The following is a 15,624-nucleotide window of genomic DNA, read 5'->3' as shown; positions in this document are numbered from 1 at the left end:
TTATTGCATAGGATTTGGGAACTGGCTCTCTCCCCTTCCACTGTGCTGCATGAAGCTCAGAGGATAGAGGAGAAGGGGGACTGGGTTGGGTGGAGGAGCAGATTAGAGCAGGGAGGGCAAGGGGCATGGTGTGAGAGGAGTGGGAGAGAGCACAGGCAGGCACTTTTTGTGGGGGTGAGACTCTGGAAAGGGAGTAAGAAGCAGTGGGGACAGGCTGACACCAGCCTATCCCGTCCCAGCACTGAGAGGGGGGCCCTGGGTGGCAGTGACTTGAGTACTTAGGAGGCGCCAGCCCGAGCAGCAGTGGGCAGCTGTCACACGTTTGCCGGGCTGTAGCACAGCAGGTGTAGCTGCAGGTTCTGGTCCCAGTGGCGCAGCAGCAGGAAGAGCCCTCGGGCTGCGGCCTTGAGGGCGGCCAGGTCAAGGCCATCGGGAAGGTTCTGGGCCCGCAGCCAGCAATCAGCCTTGGCCGCTGTCAGTTCCCATTCCCCAAAGGCGGCAGCACAGCGGTGCTCCAGCCAGGCAAGTGCCACAGCAGTGGCCCAGGACCTGCCGCGCAGGTCGGTACCACCCAGCCCTTCCGCCCCCTCTGAGGCTTCAGTGTCTGAGCCCCGTCCGCTGTCCACCTGGCCTGGACCCTCAGAGCCCGAGCTGGGGGAGGGGCTGCAGGAGGCCGTGGCGCTGTCACCCTGGCCAACACCAGGGCCCAGAAGTGCCCAGGGAGACGAGGATGAGGTGGGGCTGAGGCTGGCACGGTGCACCGCAAAGGGCGAGGCGCGGCACAAGCGCTCCTGCGGGATGCGAACCGCAGCACAGAAGGGTGCGTCCAAGCGGAAGGAGCCGGGCGCCTCCTGCAGCCGCACCTGAGGAGAGAGGAGGTGGGGGGAGAAGTGAGCTGAGATGGCACCCAGGGCCTGACAACGCCTGACAACCCTCCACCTCCCGAGTCCTCACCAAGGGCAGGTAGTCATGGTCACTTCCTTCACTGTTGCCGTCACTGGCCTGGCCTGGGTCAGGGCTGCAGAGTCTGCGACGGCGGCCCAGACTGAGCCTAGAGGGAGGCTGCGGGGGTGGGCGGTGAGGACCTCCTGCAGGGGTTACAGGGTCCCCTAAAGCAGTCTTGGAGTTGCCATTTTGGTCTGAGTGCCAGGCACCTGCTGGAGAGCCTCCCTGAAGTCCTGCAGTGGAGCCAATCCATGCCAGCAGGTGGAGCCAATCCGTGCCAGCAGCCCAGTTGCCCCTTACCCTTTCCCCACACTTGAGTATTACCTTTAGAGTGGATAAGTGTGAGCAGAGAAGCTGCATCTAGATGGCTCTGAGAGGTGGGAGGGGTGCCTGGGAGCTCAGCTGGCTCTGCAGGGGCACAGGGAATGGCATCAGGTTTGTCCAGGAGGATGGCCAGTGCCGTGAGAGCTGCACTTGAGAAGTCACCAGAGGAGGGCCCCTACCTGAGCTCTGCACCTGCAGGGCCCCGGGCAGGACCTCCCTAGTGGTAGCATCCACAGCTACAGGGCAGGTGAAGCACGAGGGGGCGAAGCTGACCTTGCTTGTCTGAAGGGCTCGGAGCCAGCATCTCCGGGCATGGCCTGTGAAACCAAGGAGCACATGCTGAACTCCCACCACCTGCCCTCTATAGAGGGATTCACAGAAAAAGTCAATGTTCCTCACAGCTTCTCCCTATGTCTACTTTTGAACAGAACAGAGTGACTTCTTAGGCCCAGAACTAGCTCAGGCTCCCAACTTTGACAAGAAGTGGTCAGGCTGATCCTTCAACCCATAGCAGGGTAAGGGCCCCCAGCCACCCAGAAATTCAACCCTGGACACCACCCAGAGGAAGCCTTGACTGGCACCTTTTCCTCCACCCATTTCAGCACTGTCTAATAGAACTTTCTTCTATGATGGAAATGTTCCATGTCTGCATGATCCAGTGTGGTAGCCACTAGCCGACTGCTGAGTACTTCAAGAGTGGCTAGTGCAACTGAGGAACTGAAATTTTAACTTTATTTAATTTTAATAGTCTTCTCTTGAATGACAAAGGTTTGTTTTTATGTTATGGGCCCTATGATTCATTACAAGATCATGTTTCCCTCTGTGCTGGCTCCCAAGAAGCTTGTCAGCTTTGGGTCCCATGCTTGCAAGAGTACATAACCTCGTGATGAGCATCTTTAATATAACCTTATTCGCAGCTTCCTTTTATTTTGACTTTTTCCCATTGCTCTGCTTAATATTTTATCTTATCAGTGTGCTGAGACATATCAGATCCTTTGTGAACAAGATGAAGTATAGAGAGTGATCAAACACACTGACCTACACCTCTGCTGTTTCCTGCCTATCCATTCCCTGGGGCCCTCAGTGGGCCCATTAGCAACTCACCCTGGTCAGCTGTGGTCTCGGCCCCTCCTCGGAGAGCCAGCTGCTCATTGTCCCGGACCACAGAGGCTGCCGTCAGCCGGTGGAGTGCTTGGTCCCAAGCAGCTTCTTTTACAGGGGGTGCCGGAGGCTGTGAGCCATCCCCAGACCCCCACAGTGTCTCCAGCCCAACACCCACTTCCCAGCACATAGGCTGCTCCCCACACAGGGCCCGAATCACCACATGGCAGCGTGGAGCCTGGGGAGGCAGTGGCACTGCAGGAGGGGCTGACTCCCCATTGGGGGGCATGGCCGTGAACAAGAAGGGTGGTTCCATCAACATGTCCCAGTCCAGGGGGGCTGGGGAGAGCAGGTTTCCTAGGGAAAGAAGATGGCATAGGCAAGGGCAGTGTAGTACTTTGGGTTTCACCTCCCCAAGGCCTCCTTGGTGTCAGGGAAACCAGCTTCCTATCCAACCCTTACCTGAGTCATCCAGGCCCTGTCCCAATTGTTGGCCTGGCTCGGGGCCTGGCCCATCTGGTGCTGCACCCAGAGACGGGTGCTGGGGTCGACCAGAGACTGGGTTTGCCCGGCCTGGAGGGGATGAGAGGCTTCGGCCAGCCAGAGCCACCCTGCGCCGACGGCCCAGCACCTCAGTACTCAAGGCCCCTGCCTGCGTGTGAGATGTGGGGGCAGCTGGTCAAGGAATGCAGAGCTCCTGACCATCATACATAGACAGCTGGCCACAGGCCCCTTGTCTGAAACCCTGGGTGGCTGCTCACTACTCTTAGGAGGGTCGAGCTCCTTGTGGCCTACAAGGACCTCTGGCCCTGGCTAACCTTCCCAGTGTCATCTTAATCTACTCCCTATTTCCCACTTAAGGTTGTTGCTTGTCTCTATGTTTTTGTTTATGTCTTTTCCTTCTTTGCCTGGCTAACTTATTCTACTAGACACGGCTCTCACTTTCCTGACTCCCTCAGGAAGTTGGTCATGCCCACTCTGAGCCCACATAGTACCTTTTTCCTGTACTCATCACTGGTTGTTACATGGTATTGTCATTATAGATTTACCCACCTATCTCTCTAGCTAGACCTAATAGTAAACTCTGCACAATGTCTGGTACACAGCAGGTGGTAAATATTTGCTGGATACATGGTGAATGAATGTGGGCCGAATCTCACCTTGAATGGAGCTGGTGGGGGCGCAGGCAGGGGGCAGGAGCGGGAGCCTGCGTGTTCTCCACAGGCCAGGCTGCGGCAGCCCTGCTGAGAAGGGGGATCCAGGGGAGCACTACCCTCAGGGGATCCAGGGCCCTGGGAGCCTGGGGACTCACTGCTGCCTGTGGAGCCCGGGCCTGGCTCGGGGCTGGCAGAGCAGTGGGTGAGCACATACTGCTCCCGGATGTACGAGGACTGGAAGATGCGGCGCCATATGGCTGTGTCAGAGGAGGGGTTGGGTCCAGGATCTGTGACTGGGTCTGTCAGAGCATCGGTACCTGCTGGGAGGCAGTAGAATAGACCCCAGTCCTGGTCCCTCCCACTGCCCACTCCTCCAACACTGATATTCCCAGGCACTCACTCCGCTCTGAGTCCCCAGCAGCCCATGGGCTGGACAGCTCTGCTGACACAGTGCCTGTTCCCAGGGGCTCCGAGGTGCCAGTGGGCTCCGTGCCAAGGCTGGCAGCAGATGGCACCTCCTCTGGGGATGGGAACACAGACCCACCCAAGCTCTGCCAGCCAGGCTCTTGACCCTAGAGAGAATATCATTGTGAAAAAAACTGATTGTATTTCAACATGGATTTTGGGGGGAAACCAACAAAAAGGTAAAAACACAACAACAACAACAACAAAAAAAACCTGATTGTAGTTATATACAACCTCTTTCCAAACAGGATTTTAAGATGGTTCACAGGAAGAGGCAATAAAGCTAACAAACCAGAAACAACAGACCAGTACTAAGAATGCAGGAAGCGAATGTGTTAACCGTAAGGGTTAACAGACCTGCTGTGGAGCTGACCTTGAAGCTTGTCCCTGAGCTTCCTGGTAGCCAGGCGAAAGACAAGCAGTCTATTATGTAGGCCTCATGATCAAAAAGGAGGGAGCATGCTTACTTTTAGAAACATAAAGCTTTTCATTAAAAAAGTAACTACCATTTCTCAAACTCCTACTGTGTCAAGTGTCCAAGTGTCCTGCCAAGAGCACTTGGGTTATGACCTCTAATTACAGCAACATGTGTAAACATTTACACACGAGAAAGTGGGCTCAGAGAGGTTAAATGACTTGCCCAAATCAAATGGCTGGTAAGCGGCAGAGTTGGGATTTGTGATTGCACCTACAACCTATGTCATGCTCCTCTGTCACTGAGTTACAGGAAATATGTCACGTGGTGGTCTCCATAGGGTACCTTGTGAAGTAGTGAGCAACAGTTTTGACAAAAACCTCACAGCAAATGCTGGTGCTGTTTTCTGTGGCTGTGTGCTTTAGTGACCTTGGGTGGAAGACCCCATGAAGGAGACAGGATGCAGTCACCTTGGGGGCCTAGTGTGATCTCTGTGGAGTCCTAGGAGATAGTAAGGGGAGCTTGGCAGAGAGAGGCACAGGGAATGGAAGGGTTTGGGAGAGATGCGGGGACTTCCACCATCCCAGGCCCACTCACCGCACCTGAGCCCAGGCCTACCCCTGGTGGGTGGGGCCGGAAGCCATCCACCCTGAAGAGTGAGCAGTAACCCAGCAGCTGGTCCCCAGGATAGAGTGCTGGGATCTCCCGGGGGGTCAGCAGCGCCTCCACAGCATCGGGCACAAACCAGTCCACAGAGATGTCACTCAAAGCGGGCTCCAGTGCCTTCCTCAGAGCCTGCACCAGCTGTGGGGAGTGGCCAGAGGGAGGACATGGAGAGAAAGGTGTCACACAGCCAGACAGAGCAGGAAGGTCGCCCTTCCCCAATGCCATGTGCCCAGCCTTTGGGCTGATGGGGAACAGTGTCAGGCTGGGGGCAGGAGAAGAAATGGGACAGGAACAAGCAAGAGGACTGTGGGCTCAGTTCTCAGGTCTTGGTCTGTCTCCTGGCCTGAGCTTTGCCATGTGGATGGGGCTGGACTGTGAGGATGAGGCTCACTTCCAGGACAAGACTGAGAGTAAGATTTGGAAGGTGGCCTCGCACCTTTGGCCTTCTGCAGCACCCCGCAGCAGCAATTACAGCTCTGCCCCTGACTGGTGTATCAGGGAGAGGAGAGATTAGAGAGCTGAGGGTCCAGGGGACCCCATGGCAGGAGCGGGTTCTGTTTCAGACATGATGTGTAGCTTGGAAGAAAGACTTCCGGGTGTAGGGAATAGGGCCCCAGCTCAAGCTCACCACGGGCTGCAGCCTCTCCCCGGGCCTCAGGAAGTAGGCCTGGCCCCTGCTGAGGGCAGACAGACCCTGCAGCAGCTGGTGGCAGGCGGGCCCCAGACCAAAGGAGAAGCACCTAATGAGGGAAGGGAAGCAGCTGTGACCCGCAGGAGCCCCTTGGCCGGGCTAAATCTTAGGCAACTGGTTCTGCCCATCGCATACCTGGCTGCCCCCCTGTGCCACCTCATGAGCTCCAGGGTTTGATGAGTGGTGGCAGCCAGGGGTGAGGCAGCAGTGAGCAGGAACAGCTGCCGAGGGTGGGCCCTGTGCTGGGGCTGCCCCATGGCCCAGTCTAGCACAGCCAGCACGTCTGGAGGACCACTCACAGCCTGTAGGGTCTCAATGCTGTCACAGATCAGCTGCACAGTGTCCTGGAGAAGAAGGCATGGGCTGGGCCATGCTGGGCTGAAACATCTCCATGAGGCCCCCAAATCCCCAGACCACACTCACATCACTGCAAGGCCGGCTCTCTGGAAACAGCGGTTGCACCGACATCCCAAACATGGCGAGATTGATGAGTGTCTGGGTGGGGAGAGACTTCACAGCTAAAACAATGGCATCCTGGGGAAGGCAGGGAGGGCAGTGTGAGGCAGGTCCCCCAGGCACTGGTAGGGAGCAAGGGTAGCCAGCACTGCTCACCTTCTCTAGGCCATGATCAAAACGGGGGGCTGGATGGGGTACCCTGGGAGAGGCCCAGTGTGTGTACAAGTGAGACCCTGAATATGTGCGAGAGACCTTTTCTTGTAGGGGACTGTGGAGGTGTATGTGAAACTCGTGTCTCTCTCAGTGTGACCCTGTGTATGAGAGAGGCTCTTGGCATCTGAGAGACATGCATGTATGGGTGAATATGGGAAAGAGAGACCTGAGAGTGTGTATGGGTGTGGGGTTGGGAGTTGGGGCAGGGCTGCTCTCTAAGGTAATCCCCCTGAGGAGATGCCGTCTGGTTCCTCTTTGGAAGATGGTGTTTGAAGCAATAAGGTGACTCCTGGCTTCAAGAGGCTGCCCCTGGCCCACCTCTGACCCACTGCTCCACCCAAGCCCCTGGCCTGCCCATGCCATGCCCCCACAGGCCTTGTGTGCTGCACTGCTGCCATCCAACAGGAAGAGGAGCTCCCGAGTAGCTGTGCCCAGGTGTCCAGGCTTGGAGCTCAGGTCTGGGCAGAAGCTCAGCATCAGCACGGGGTTCAGCAGGATGTCCTTGTGGAAGCGCCGCTTCAGGAACCACACCTGAGCATGGGAGCCCTGCGTCAACCTGAGCAAGGCTTACTGCTACTTTGTCCAGGATGGCCAGTAGGACCTGGCCTGGGAGCCTTTTTCTATCTGATCTATGCAGAGGGGACATCTTTTTGTAGTAATCTGAATAAAGGCAGGGGCAGAGGCAGATGGCTGTCCTCTGCCTATGTCAGACCTAGCTTCCATCCTCTGGGACATATCTCAGAGAGACCCTCATCTGCCTTCTATGAAGGTGGGTGGCAGCTATTGAGAGGTCTTTCTGGGGAACGAGGCCCCCATCCCAATGTGAGCCTGCTTGCTTTCTCCTCATGCACAAATGTAACCAGCAGTGAGGCCAGGAGCCAGGCCAAGAGCCCATGCAACCATACCTGCCGGTCCCCATCACAGTCCCTGCGCTGCAGCCTCTGGAAATCACGGCGGGCCCTCACCTGGGCCTCGTATTCTGCTGAGCTCAGGCTGCCCGCCTCCAGCATCAAGTGTGGCTGATGTGGCTCTGAGAGGAGACAACACAACTCCATCAGGGAAGTCCCTGCCATTAGACCCCAGCTGCATAGTGCCACTGTCCTGGAAGCAGCCTGCAGGTCCAGCCTTCCTGCACCATGGGCCCCACCCTCACAGATGACTCGACCCCGTGGTTTGGGGCCCAGACATCTATACTTGAAAAATGCTGCCCAGGTTGTTCGGAAGCAGGCCAGAGTTGGCCCACTGTGTGTCCCAGTAGCTCACCACTGGGGTGCAGCAGGATCTCCACGGCCCGATCACAGCGGTGGCCCTCTGCCAGTGTGACACAGATGGTTGCCGCAGAGCTGGCATGTGGGGGGGCATCTGCTCGCAGGGCATGAGAGGGACTCTCCAGGCCTGAGGGACATAAAGGCAGGAAGGGGTGATGCAACCATCACCCCAAACCAGTACCAAGAGCACAGTGTTGTGGGCTGAGTGTTCTGAGTCTGCTCTCTAGGCTCAGATGGACAAGGAAGCATTTGCCTGCTTTCATGGGCTGCGAAATGGATTCCCAGCTCTGTTCTTGGCTGGTCAAAGAGTTATACATCAACCAGTTGCTGACTTAGCATCCTCCTTAACGTCTTGCACAAGGAGAATCTACTACATCACTTGATCTGTCCTCATTGGTGGGTGGGGAGGGATATAAATAAATTACCTTGATAAAATAGGGTGTGTGTGATGGGTAGAGGCAGCCAGGGGGTGCTCCACCAGTACCCTGGAGGTTCCTAAGGCTTAGGGCACTGACTTTTGTCCTATGTTCCTCCCATCCCTGAGTCTTGATTATTTCCCAGTCAGCTACACTGGGAGGGACGGGCATCTGAAAAAATGTCAAGTCAGGCCAGATGCACCCACCTGCCAGCAGGCATGGCCCAGTCACCAGCATCTCGAAGGAGAAGGTATATGGGGCAGGGCAGCGGGCAGGACCTGAGAACACGTCCAGAGGGGCAGCCGGCTCCTCCCAGGGCACCCCTTCCTCCTGAGGGCTGCCCACCCCGAAGCAGCTGGTGGGGCTGGAAGGGAGCACGAGGAGGGTCACTGGGCCACTATGAAGGCCCCTAGGCCCCTCTGGCTTACTGGCCCCAGCCCTTCCTCACCCTGCCCATCCCCTGGGGTACCCTGCCAAAGCCCCCTCACCCGCACTAGACCCAGAGAAGCCGAGGGAGGGACGAAGAGAATCACCATAGGCCCAACCTGTCGTCACAGAGCCCCGGAGGCCTGGGGGGCCCTGGTGGGCCTGGCAGGGCCAGCGGGGTGAGCACAGTGGGCAAGGCCACACGCAGCACCCCGTCAGGCCTTGAGGGCAGCTCCCGGCTGCTGTGCAGGGTCACTGTCATGGTGCCAGCCGCAGCGATAAGGCCTGTGGGCAGCACCAGCGTGGACCGGGCCTGGGCCAGATCCAAGACAAGATGACCTATGATGAGTGAGAAGAGAGGTCAGAGGGAGCTGGAAGCAGAGGAGGTAGGGGAAGATAAAGGGGAGCAGGCACCGAGTCAGCAAGCCTGGGCAAAGGAAGCTTGGCATGACTGATGGGACACTGGGCTAATGTGCTGGGGATGCAGGATGGAGGCATGAAATGAATGATGGCGGCAGAGGCAGGTTGACGGTGGAAGAATCTGGCTGTCATTAGGCAAGGGAGGGTGGCATCCTTGCTAATAGAGGGCTGGGGAGAAGGGGGCATGTCCACTCCAAGGGTCCTGGGGACCCCATAGCCTATGCCCCTCTTCCCCTGCCTGCCTCTGCCCATTCAACCCTTGGGCACAATCCCTAGTGGACAGACATCTCCCTGTGGCCTCGGACCCACTCTGCTCATAAATCTCCTGCTCATGCACCATTAGGGGCTCCCCACTGCCCACTAGGGTGGCTCCAGAGTTTTCTACCTGAGAGGAGTTTAGCGGCAGTAACCTGCTTGCATGCAGGCTAGAGGACATAAGGCTGCATTTGCATGCCAAGCACACCATTTTATTTAGATTGTGGGTTTATTTGGGGACTGGCAGAGCTGTGGCAGTCACCACTGCTGCTAAAGGAATAATGGCCAGGTGTGTTGGTCTGGCCCCAGCCCACCTTTATAGCCCTACTTTGCCTCACTTCCTCACAATAATCATTTGATCCTCCTTTTGAGAAATACTTGCTGAATAAATGAAGGGAAGAAACAGATGGAAGGAAAGGTAGGAAGGGAGGTAAGGAAGGGGGAAGAAAGGGGCTTCCCTCCTAGCCAGCTGATACAGTGGAGAGAGCACAGCAGCAGGTTTTGAGTATCAGCTCTGTGACTTCCAATGTGTCCTTTTGTAACTCTCTGGTTCTCAGGAGCCTCAGTTTCTTCATCCATAAAATGGGTATCATGATAACTATATCTCAAAGATTGTGGTGAGGAACAAATGAAATAATTTGTTACAAATCTGTATACAAAGTATCGAATATATATGGAATGACCATTGCTATTATTTTCACCTGCCATAAAAGGGGGAACGGGGACAATGCTTGCATTACATACCACTCAGCATTCAAATGAGGTGATACCAGTGACTGTAAACTGTAAGTCACTGGAAACATGAGGTATTTTATTACCATTACCCAGTATAACCTACTTCCAAACCTTTGTTTATACTATTGCCCCTACTCTCCACTTAACCAAGTCCTACCCTTGCTTTCAGTCAAATGCTGGCTCCACCTCCTTCTGGAACATTCCCGGGGCCTAGCCCAGAGCTCACTCTGGCCTCTAACCACCTGCTGGGCTTATGGCAACTCTCAATACCACTGGATTCTGTCCCTCTTTTTACCCAGATGTCAAATCCCACGGGAAGGAATCAAATGAAGGTATGAAAGAATAAATGGAAAGAATGAAGTGAAAGCCACAGAACCCAGCACAGGGCTGGGCTTCCATCCCCTCCCCCCAGCACTTACTGGGCCCCTTTGTGCCAGGTTCTGTGTGAGATGCTGGGACTTGGAGATGACCAAAACCCAGTCCAAAGCTCAGGAGCTAATGGTCCAGAGGGGACAGGCATGCAGACCTGTGACAGTTACTCCCCTAGTAAGTGCTGTAAGGAGGTGGCCCGAAAGGCTAGGAGCAAGGAAACAGTGCACCCATTGCTTGTGGGGAGTCAGGCAGGGTTTCCCAAGGAATGACATTTGAATGGATTTTAAAGGACAAGTACAAATTTGCTCACTAGAAGATGGGAAGATAGAGCCAGGAAGTGTAAAAGGGCCGGTCAGCGTGCCAAGCGTTTGTGGTACCTGGTGTGGGGAAGGGCAGAGGGACGGAGCGGGGCAAGAGTGGGGAGTGAGGGCCTTGGCTGCTGGGCAAAGGAATCCTACTTGATCCAGGAGCTGGCACATTCACACAGGGCCAGGCTGAGAAGGTTTGTAGGCTAAAAGGTAAGGGGCTAGAGGTGGGTATCTGGGGAGGGCGCTCCCTTTGCAGCACAAGGGGGAAACTATGGTCTCCTGGGCGATAAGGGCCGTGGTACCCTGGCAAGCCTTATGCTGCCTGCCTTGTCTGTCTTCCTGGCTGTGAACCTTGGGCCATCCATATTCTCCCAGCACCTGGCACAGGTCAGGTGCCCAGTCCATGACTGTTGAATAAAGGCATGAATCAATGAATGAAAAAAATCAGCGCCTGGAGGAAGGGGGGAGGGGCGGGTCGCAGAGCGGGTGCAGGAACCTGGCTGGATTTCGGGAGGGCGCGGTGCGGACGCCGGACTCACCCTGCGCGCAGCGGCGGGGCGTGGCGGCCCCCAACCCGGGGCCCAGCGCGCGGCAGCAGGCGGCCTGCGAGCGGCGCCGGCTCTGCAGCTGGAAGGAGACGCGCTGTCCGGCCGCCTCGGCCTCGAAGCCGGATACCACCTCGGCCTCGGCCAGCGGGTACACGAACACGCCTGCAGGGAGGGGCGGGCAGGAGGCGGCGTCGCATCCCTCCCGACACCGGCTCCCCACCACCCCGAGCGCCCGCCCCGGCCTCACCGTCCACCGGCTGCGGCTGCGGGTTGTGGTAGGTGAGCCGCGCCCGCAGGCTGAGGCAGGGTCCGTTGGCGCTGGCCCGGACCCAGGAGTCCGTGAGGGGCAGCGGCGTCCAGCTGGAGGGGCAGTACAGGCCGGGCATGGTGCCGAGAGGCCGCGCCTGAGGGTGCGGTGCGCAGGGTGAGTCCGGGGCGCCCCAGCCCGCGCCCCTGAAAGCCAGCGCGACGGTCCAACTCAGGCACCCGGACGCGGGCCTGCAGGGGGCGCAAGGCTGGGCGGGGGCTCCTGCCAGGCCGACAGGTGGCGGGGGGAGATAAGAAAAGGCGAGGCGAGGGGATGGCTAGATGGCATCCTCTCAGGTTACCTGGGAAGCCGGGCGGAGCGCAGCTCCCGGCAGCGCGGGGACCCGGGGAGTGGAGGGTTAATGATTAACTGGCGCTGGGGGCGCCCGGCAGTCCCGCTGCCCGCTCCTCTGGGGGGGTGAGGGGGCGGTCACAGCTGTTCCATCACCCGCTCCCGGGCCTCACCTCCACCCTCGTACCTGACGGCCCCCCGGGGCTCCCCGCGGCTGCCAGCTGTCGGAAGTAGCGCGGGTGGAGAGATGGAGGATGCTCTGGGTGGGGAGCAAAGGTTTAAAGGGCCAGCATCCTCCCGGTGCCCCCACCCCAGCAAGGGACAGCAGGGGCGGGGTGGGATGGGGAGGCTGAAAGGGCCGCAGTCTTTCTTTGGTGCCTCATCCGACTGGGGCGCGGGCTGGAGTGGAGGGGCTTGGGGTGGGAAAAATGAGAGAGGGAAGCTAAAAGAGGAGGGTCTTTCGGAGGCAAGACCGGGAGAGGTGTCGGGGCAGGGGGACTCCGTGGGATCCGTCCAAGGCACCTCTCCCCACCCTGGCAGAGCTGATCTGGGAGTAGCGGGGGACTGCAGTCGCCACTGCCCCCACAGGAGATGCTGTGGGCTAGGTCTTCGGGTCGCCCCCTCCCTCCCGGCAGGCTTAGCCTCACCCTCGCGTCCTCCGCGGAGTTCCGGGCGCCGCGACGGGACCAGGGTAGGTGGTGCCGCCTCTGCGCCCTGGGCTGCCCTGGGTCCCGGCACCCGCGGGGCGCCAGCTCGCGATTCCAGCTGCGGCGGCTCTGAGTACCCGGAGGGGCGCGGGCCCTGGCAGTGGTGGTCCCGCCCCCGCTCCGAGAGGCCGCCCCTACGGCCCGCCTCGGCCCCGCCCGCCGCTGCGGCTGGGCGGTCGCTCCCGCCTCCTGCGGGCGAGGTACCGCCTCCGCGCCAGCCCGGCCGCCGGAGCCAGACAGGGCACCGCAGTGCAGGAACCGCGTCCCCGCCGCCGCACGGTCCCCCCACAGTGCGAGACGAAGCCTCCGAGGTCCCACCCTTTCCATTCTTCAGGAAGTGAGACATCCTGCAAGTGCAGCAGAGCCGCTCAGTCTGCATCCCCCCAGCATTGCAGCGACCCCAGCCGTCCCGTCATCGCCGTAGGCAGCCCAGCCCCCGCCCAGGGTAGGCTTCCCATCACTGCAGTGACACTCTCTCCTCACTGCAGCGAACCCCAGCGCCCTGTCACCATAGGACTTTTCCCTCAAGAAGCTAGCCCCTTTCCTTTGCAAAGTGATCCTTCATTACTGCAGAAAACCCCCATTCCTGCAGGTAGCCTTAGTTCGTGCAGTCACTTAAGTGACCAAGCGAGGATTCCCCATCACTGCAGCGACTTCCTCCCTCCCGGTCGGAAACAGCCTGCCTTGCCACCACTGCAGTGCCGTCTCCCCAGTTTTGCTGGGGGTGGGAGGGTGTGCATATTGGCTCCCTCAGGCCAGAACCGCCTGGTCCCTTCAGTTGCCTGGGGCCTTGGAAGTGAAGCCTTCCAGCCTGAAGAGCCTTCTCCTGGCTGCAGACTGCCCCTGTCATAGAAGTGACCACACACACACCCACACGGACACATGGCTGCAGCGCCTCAGGAGAAAACATCCCTGCTTGTAAAACAGGTCCCTTATTATTAGCAGATTTTTCATGTGCTTGACAGTGTGATGCTGCAAAAGATTAGGAAATCTGTAAAACTTCCCCCAGGACCCCTGAGGGAGAGTCTGGGAGTCCTGGGGAAGTGAGGGGAGGTGACCATGTTTGTGGGTCACCCATGCAAGCCTTCTTACCCATGCTACAGTCAGATTCTGCAAAGAGAGCTTGAGGAGAGCCAGGAGTGGGGGCAGCCAGTAGGGAGTGGGCTTTCAAGCTACACTCAGCGTTCTCACTGGTCCCTATTAAGTCAGTTCTTCTGATTCCAATCACCATCACCAAATGCCTCCTTGGGCATCTGAGCCCTCAACCCCAACCCTCTCCCTTGCTCAAACCACTTAGCACAACACAGACAGCTTGGCCTGTTCCCAGGGAACTTCATGGGTGGGAATGCAGAAGGACAGACACAGTCACACCCATCCAGCCCACAGGGAGCTCCTGCTGGGTCTCAGCCCTGTTGTTTCCATAGTGTCTGGGCTGTAGTTGCATTGACCTCTTTCCTCCTTTCTCTGTTAAGCCCGCTTCAGCTCCATTCGGAATGAGGGTCCCTCTTCCAGGCCTGGGAAGAAACAGTGGATGGGCTAGTGGTCCCTCCAGGTGATCCAGGTCCCCTGGCAGCACCTGGACCCTGAGGGCTTGGTCCTGAGGGCTCCACAAAGGCCCAGGCAGTGGCCACCTCCCCATAGGTGCCTTGTGTTCTGCCCCTTCTGCAAATGAAACAAGAGCTACGTGTGGCCCTCAGGCCAAATGTGAGGCTACAGGAACCATCATTAGGAGGCCTCAGACACATGGAAATGGAAAAAGAGATCCTTGTCTTTGGTCCTAAAGAGAGCTTGGAAGTAAGAGGATCTCCCAGGAAGATAGTGTCCCTATCAGAGACCAGACACACACATTGGCAGAAGCCACATTTACTGGGAAGCTGGAGCAGCTTCGAGATCCTGCTAGGAAGGCTGTCTTAGCAGCTCCACAAGAGGGGTAGAGCAGCATGCAGGAAGGGGGCAGCCAGGCGTGGGGTGGGAGAGGAAGAAGGGTCTCTAAAGCCCAGCTGGAAGGCACTCTGGTGGTGGGACGACGGCATGGCAACCAAGAGCAGAAGGGGACAGCATAGCCCTGGAGGGCCCAGAAGCCAGGTTCCAGGAGGTGTTGGAAATCCTAGGCAGGGCTGAGGGATGGCTTGGGGCTTAGGTGGTCTGCTCTGTGCCACGCACAGGGCAGGGGGTGGGGGATATAGAGCTGAAAAGAGGTAGTCTGTGCCAAAAGAGGCTCACACTTGAAAGAAAAGGGCAGACAGATAAGCAGTTACAGGAGAATGAGATAAGTGCTGCATTAAAAAAGAGTAATTGGATGGTATAAAAGCTTTTAACAGGGAGCTTTTCAGAAGGTCACCTAACCTGGGGGAGGGTGTTTAAGCTGAGTCCTAAATGGGAGTTAAGCAGTGAAGGGGAAGGTGTTTCAGGCAGAGAAATCAGCTTGTCAAAAGAAAGAAGCTGGATTCGGTGGCTCACGCTCATAATCCCAGCACTTTGGGAGGCCAAGGTGGGAGAATTGCCTTGAGGCCAGGAGTTTGAGAGCAGCCTGGGCAATATAGTGAGACCCCATCTCTACCAAAAAAAAAAAAAAAAAGGTGAGAGAGCCAGGGGGACCAAGGAAAGTATAAATAAGTATGTACAGTATTCATTTGTTCTCTTAGTTAACATTTGTTCAGCACTTACTATGGGCCAGGCACTGTGCTAAGCATGGATTACTACATTTAATAATCAAAACTGCCCTAAAAGATAGGTACTATTATTATCTTATGGATGAGAAGACCAAAGCCCAGAGTGGTAAGTAACTTGCTTATCACAAGCAAGTAAAGTGGTAGAGCCAGGGTGTTGAACTCAGATGGTCTGGCCTCGGAACACTTGTTTTTAAACGGCTACTATAGACAATGCAGGTTTCTTTTTAAAATTTAAAAAATTAAAAAAATATATTAATTGACAAATAAATATTGTATATACTTATCATGTATTGTGGCTACTGAGCTCCCTGTCCAGGGCATCTGCTCACCTCAGCCACGACCACGCTGGTCTGTGGGGTGCTGCTTTTCCACTGATCTGGTCCAAGAGAGAGGATTTGAACTTGCCCCTCAGGATAACACTGCCCAGGCTGGGGCTAGAATATATCAATAACCCTTTACCAAATGG

The 15,624-nt window shown here is 57.1% G+C and overlaps 1 protein-coding gene across 2 annotated transcripts; it reads right to left on the bottom strand.

Annotated features, from left to right (window-relative positions):
• Nucleotide 1: 1 nt before the first annotated feature.
• Nucleotides 2-11,626, bottom strand: VWA5B2 (von Willebrand factor A domain containing 5B2). 2 transcript variants are annotated; one of them, XM_045539808.1, is made up of 19 exons: nt 11,429-11,626; nt 11,173-11,343; nt 8,651-8,882; nt 8,324-8,481; nt 7,697-7,828; nt 7,339-7,463; nt 6,809-6,964; nt 6,188-6,298; nt 5,900-6,108; nt 5,702-5,813; nt 5,026-5,211; nt 3,928-4,099; nt 3,531-3,847; nt 2,833-3,022; nt 2,374-2,727; nt 1,449-1,586; nt 1,270-1,353; nt 955-1,178; nt 2-863 (listed from the first exon to the last, which is right to left on the bottom strand). In XM_045539808.1, exons 1-19 carry the CDS (start codon nt 11,565-11,567, stop codon nt 315-317), a joined length of 3,759 nt encoding a protein of 1,252 aa, XP_045395764.1. In that variant the 5' UTR covers nt 11,568-11,626; the 3' UTR covers nt 2-314. The 2 variants fall into 2 exon arrangements, with proteins under 2 accessions (XP_045395764.1, XP_045395763.1); XM_045539807.1 differs by having other exon boundaries at nt 3,531-3,844; nt 8,324-8,514; nt 8,663-8,882.
• Nucleotides 11,627-15,624: the final 3,998 nt, after the last annotated feature.

The sequence above is a fragment of the Lemur catta genome, chromosome 1 (assembly GCF_020740605.2).
Source record: "Lemur catta isolate mLemCat1 chromosome 1, mLemCat1.pri, whole genome shotgun sequence".
NCBI lineage: Eukaryota > Metazoa > Chordata > Mammalia > Primates > Lemuridae > Lemur > Lemur catta.
The sequence above is the reverse complement of the archived record's forward strand: the minus strand, read 5'-3'. Positions and strand labels throughout refer to the sequence as shown.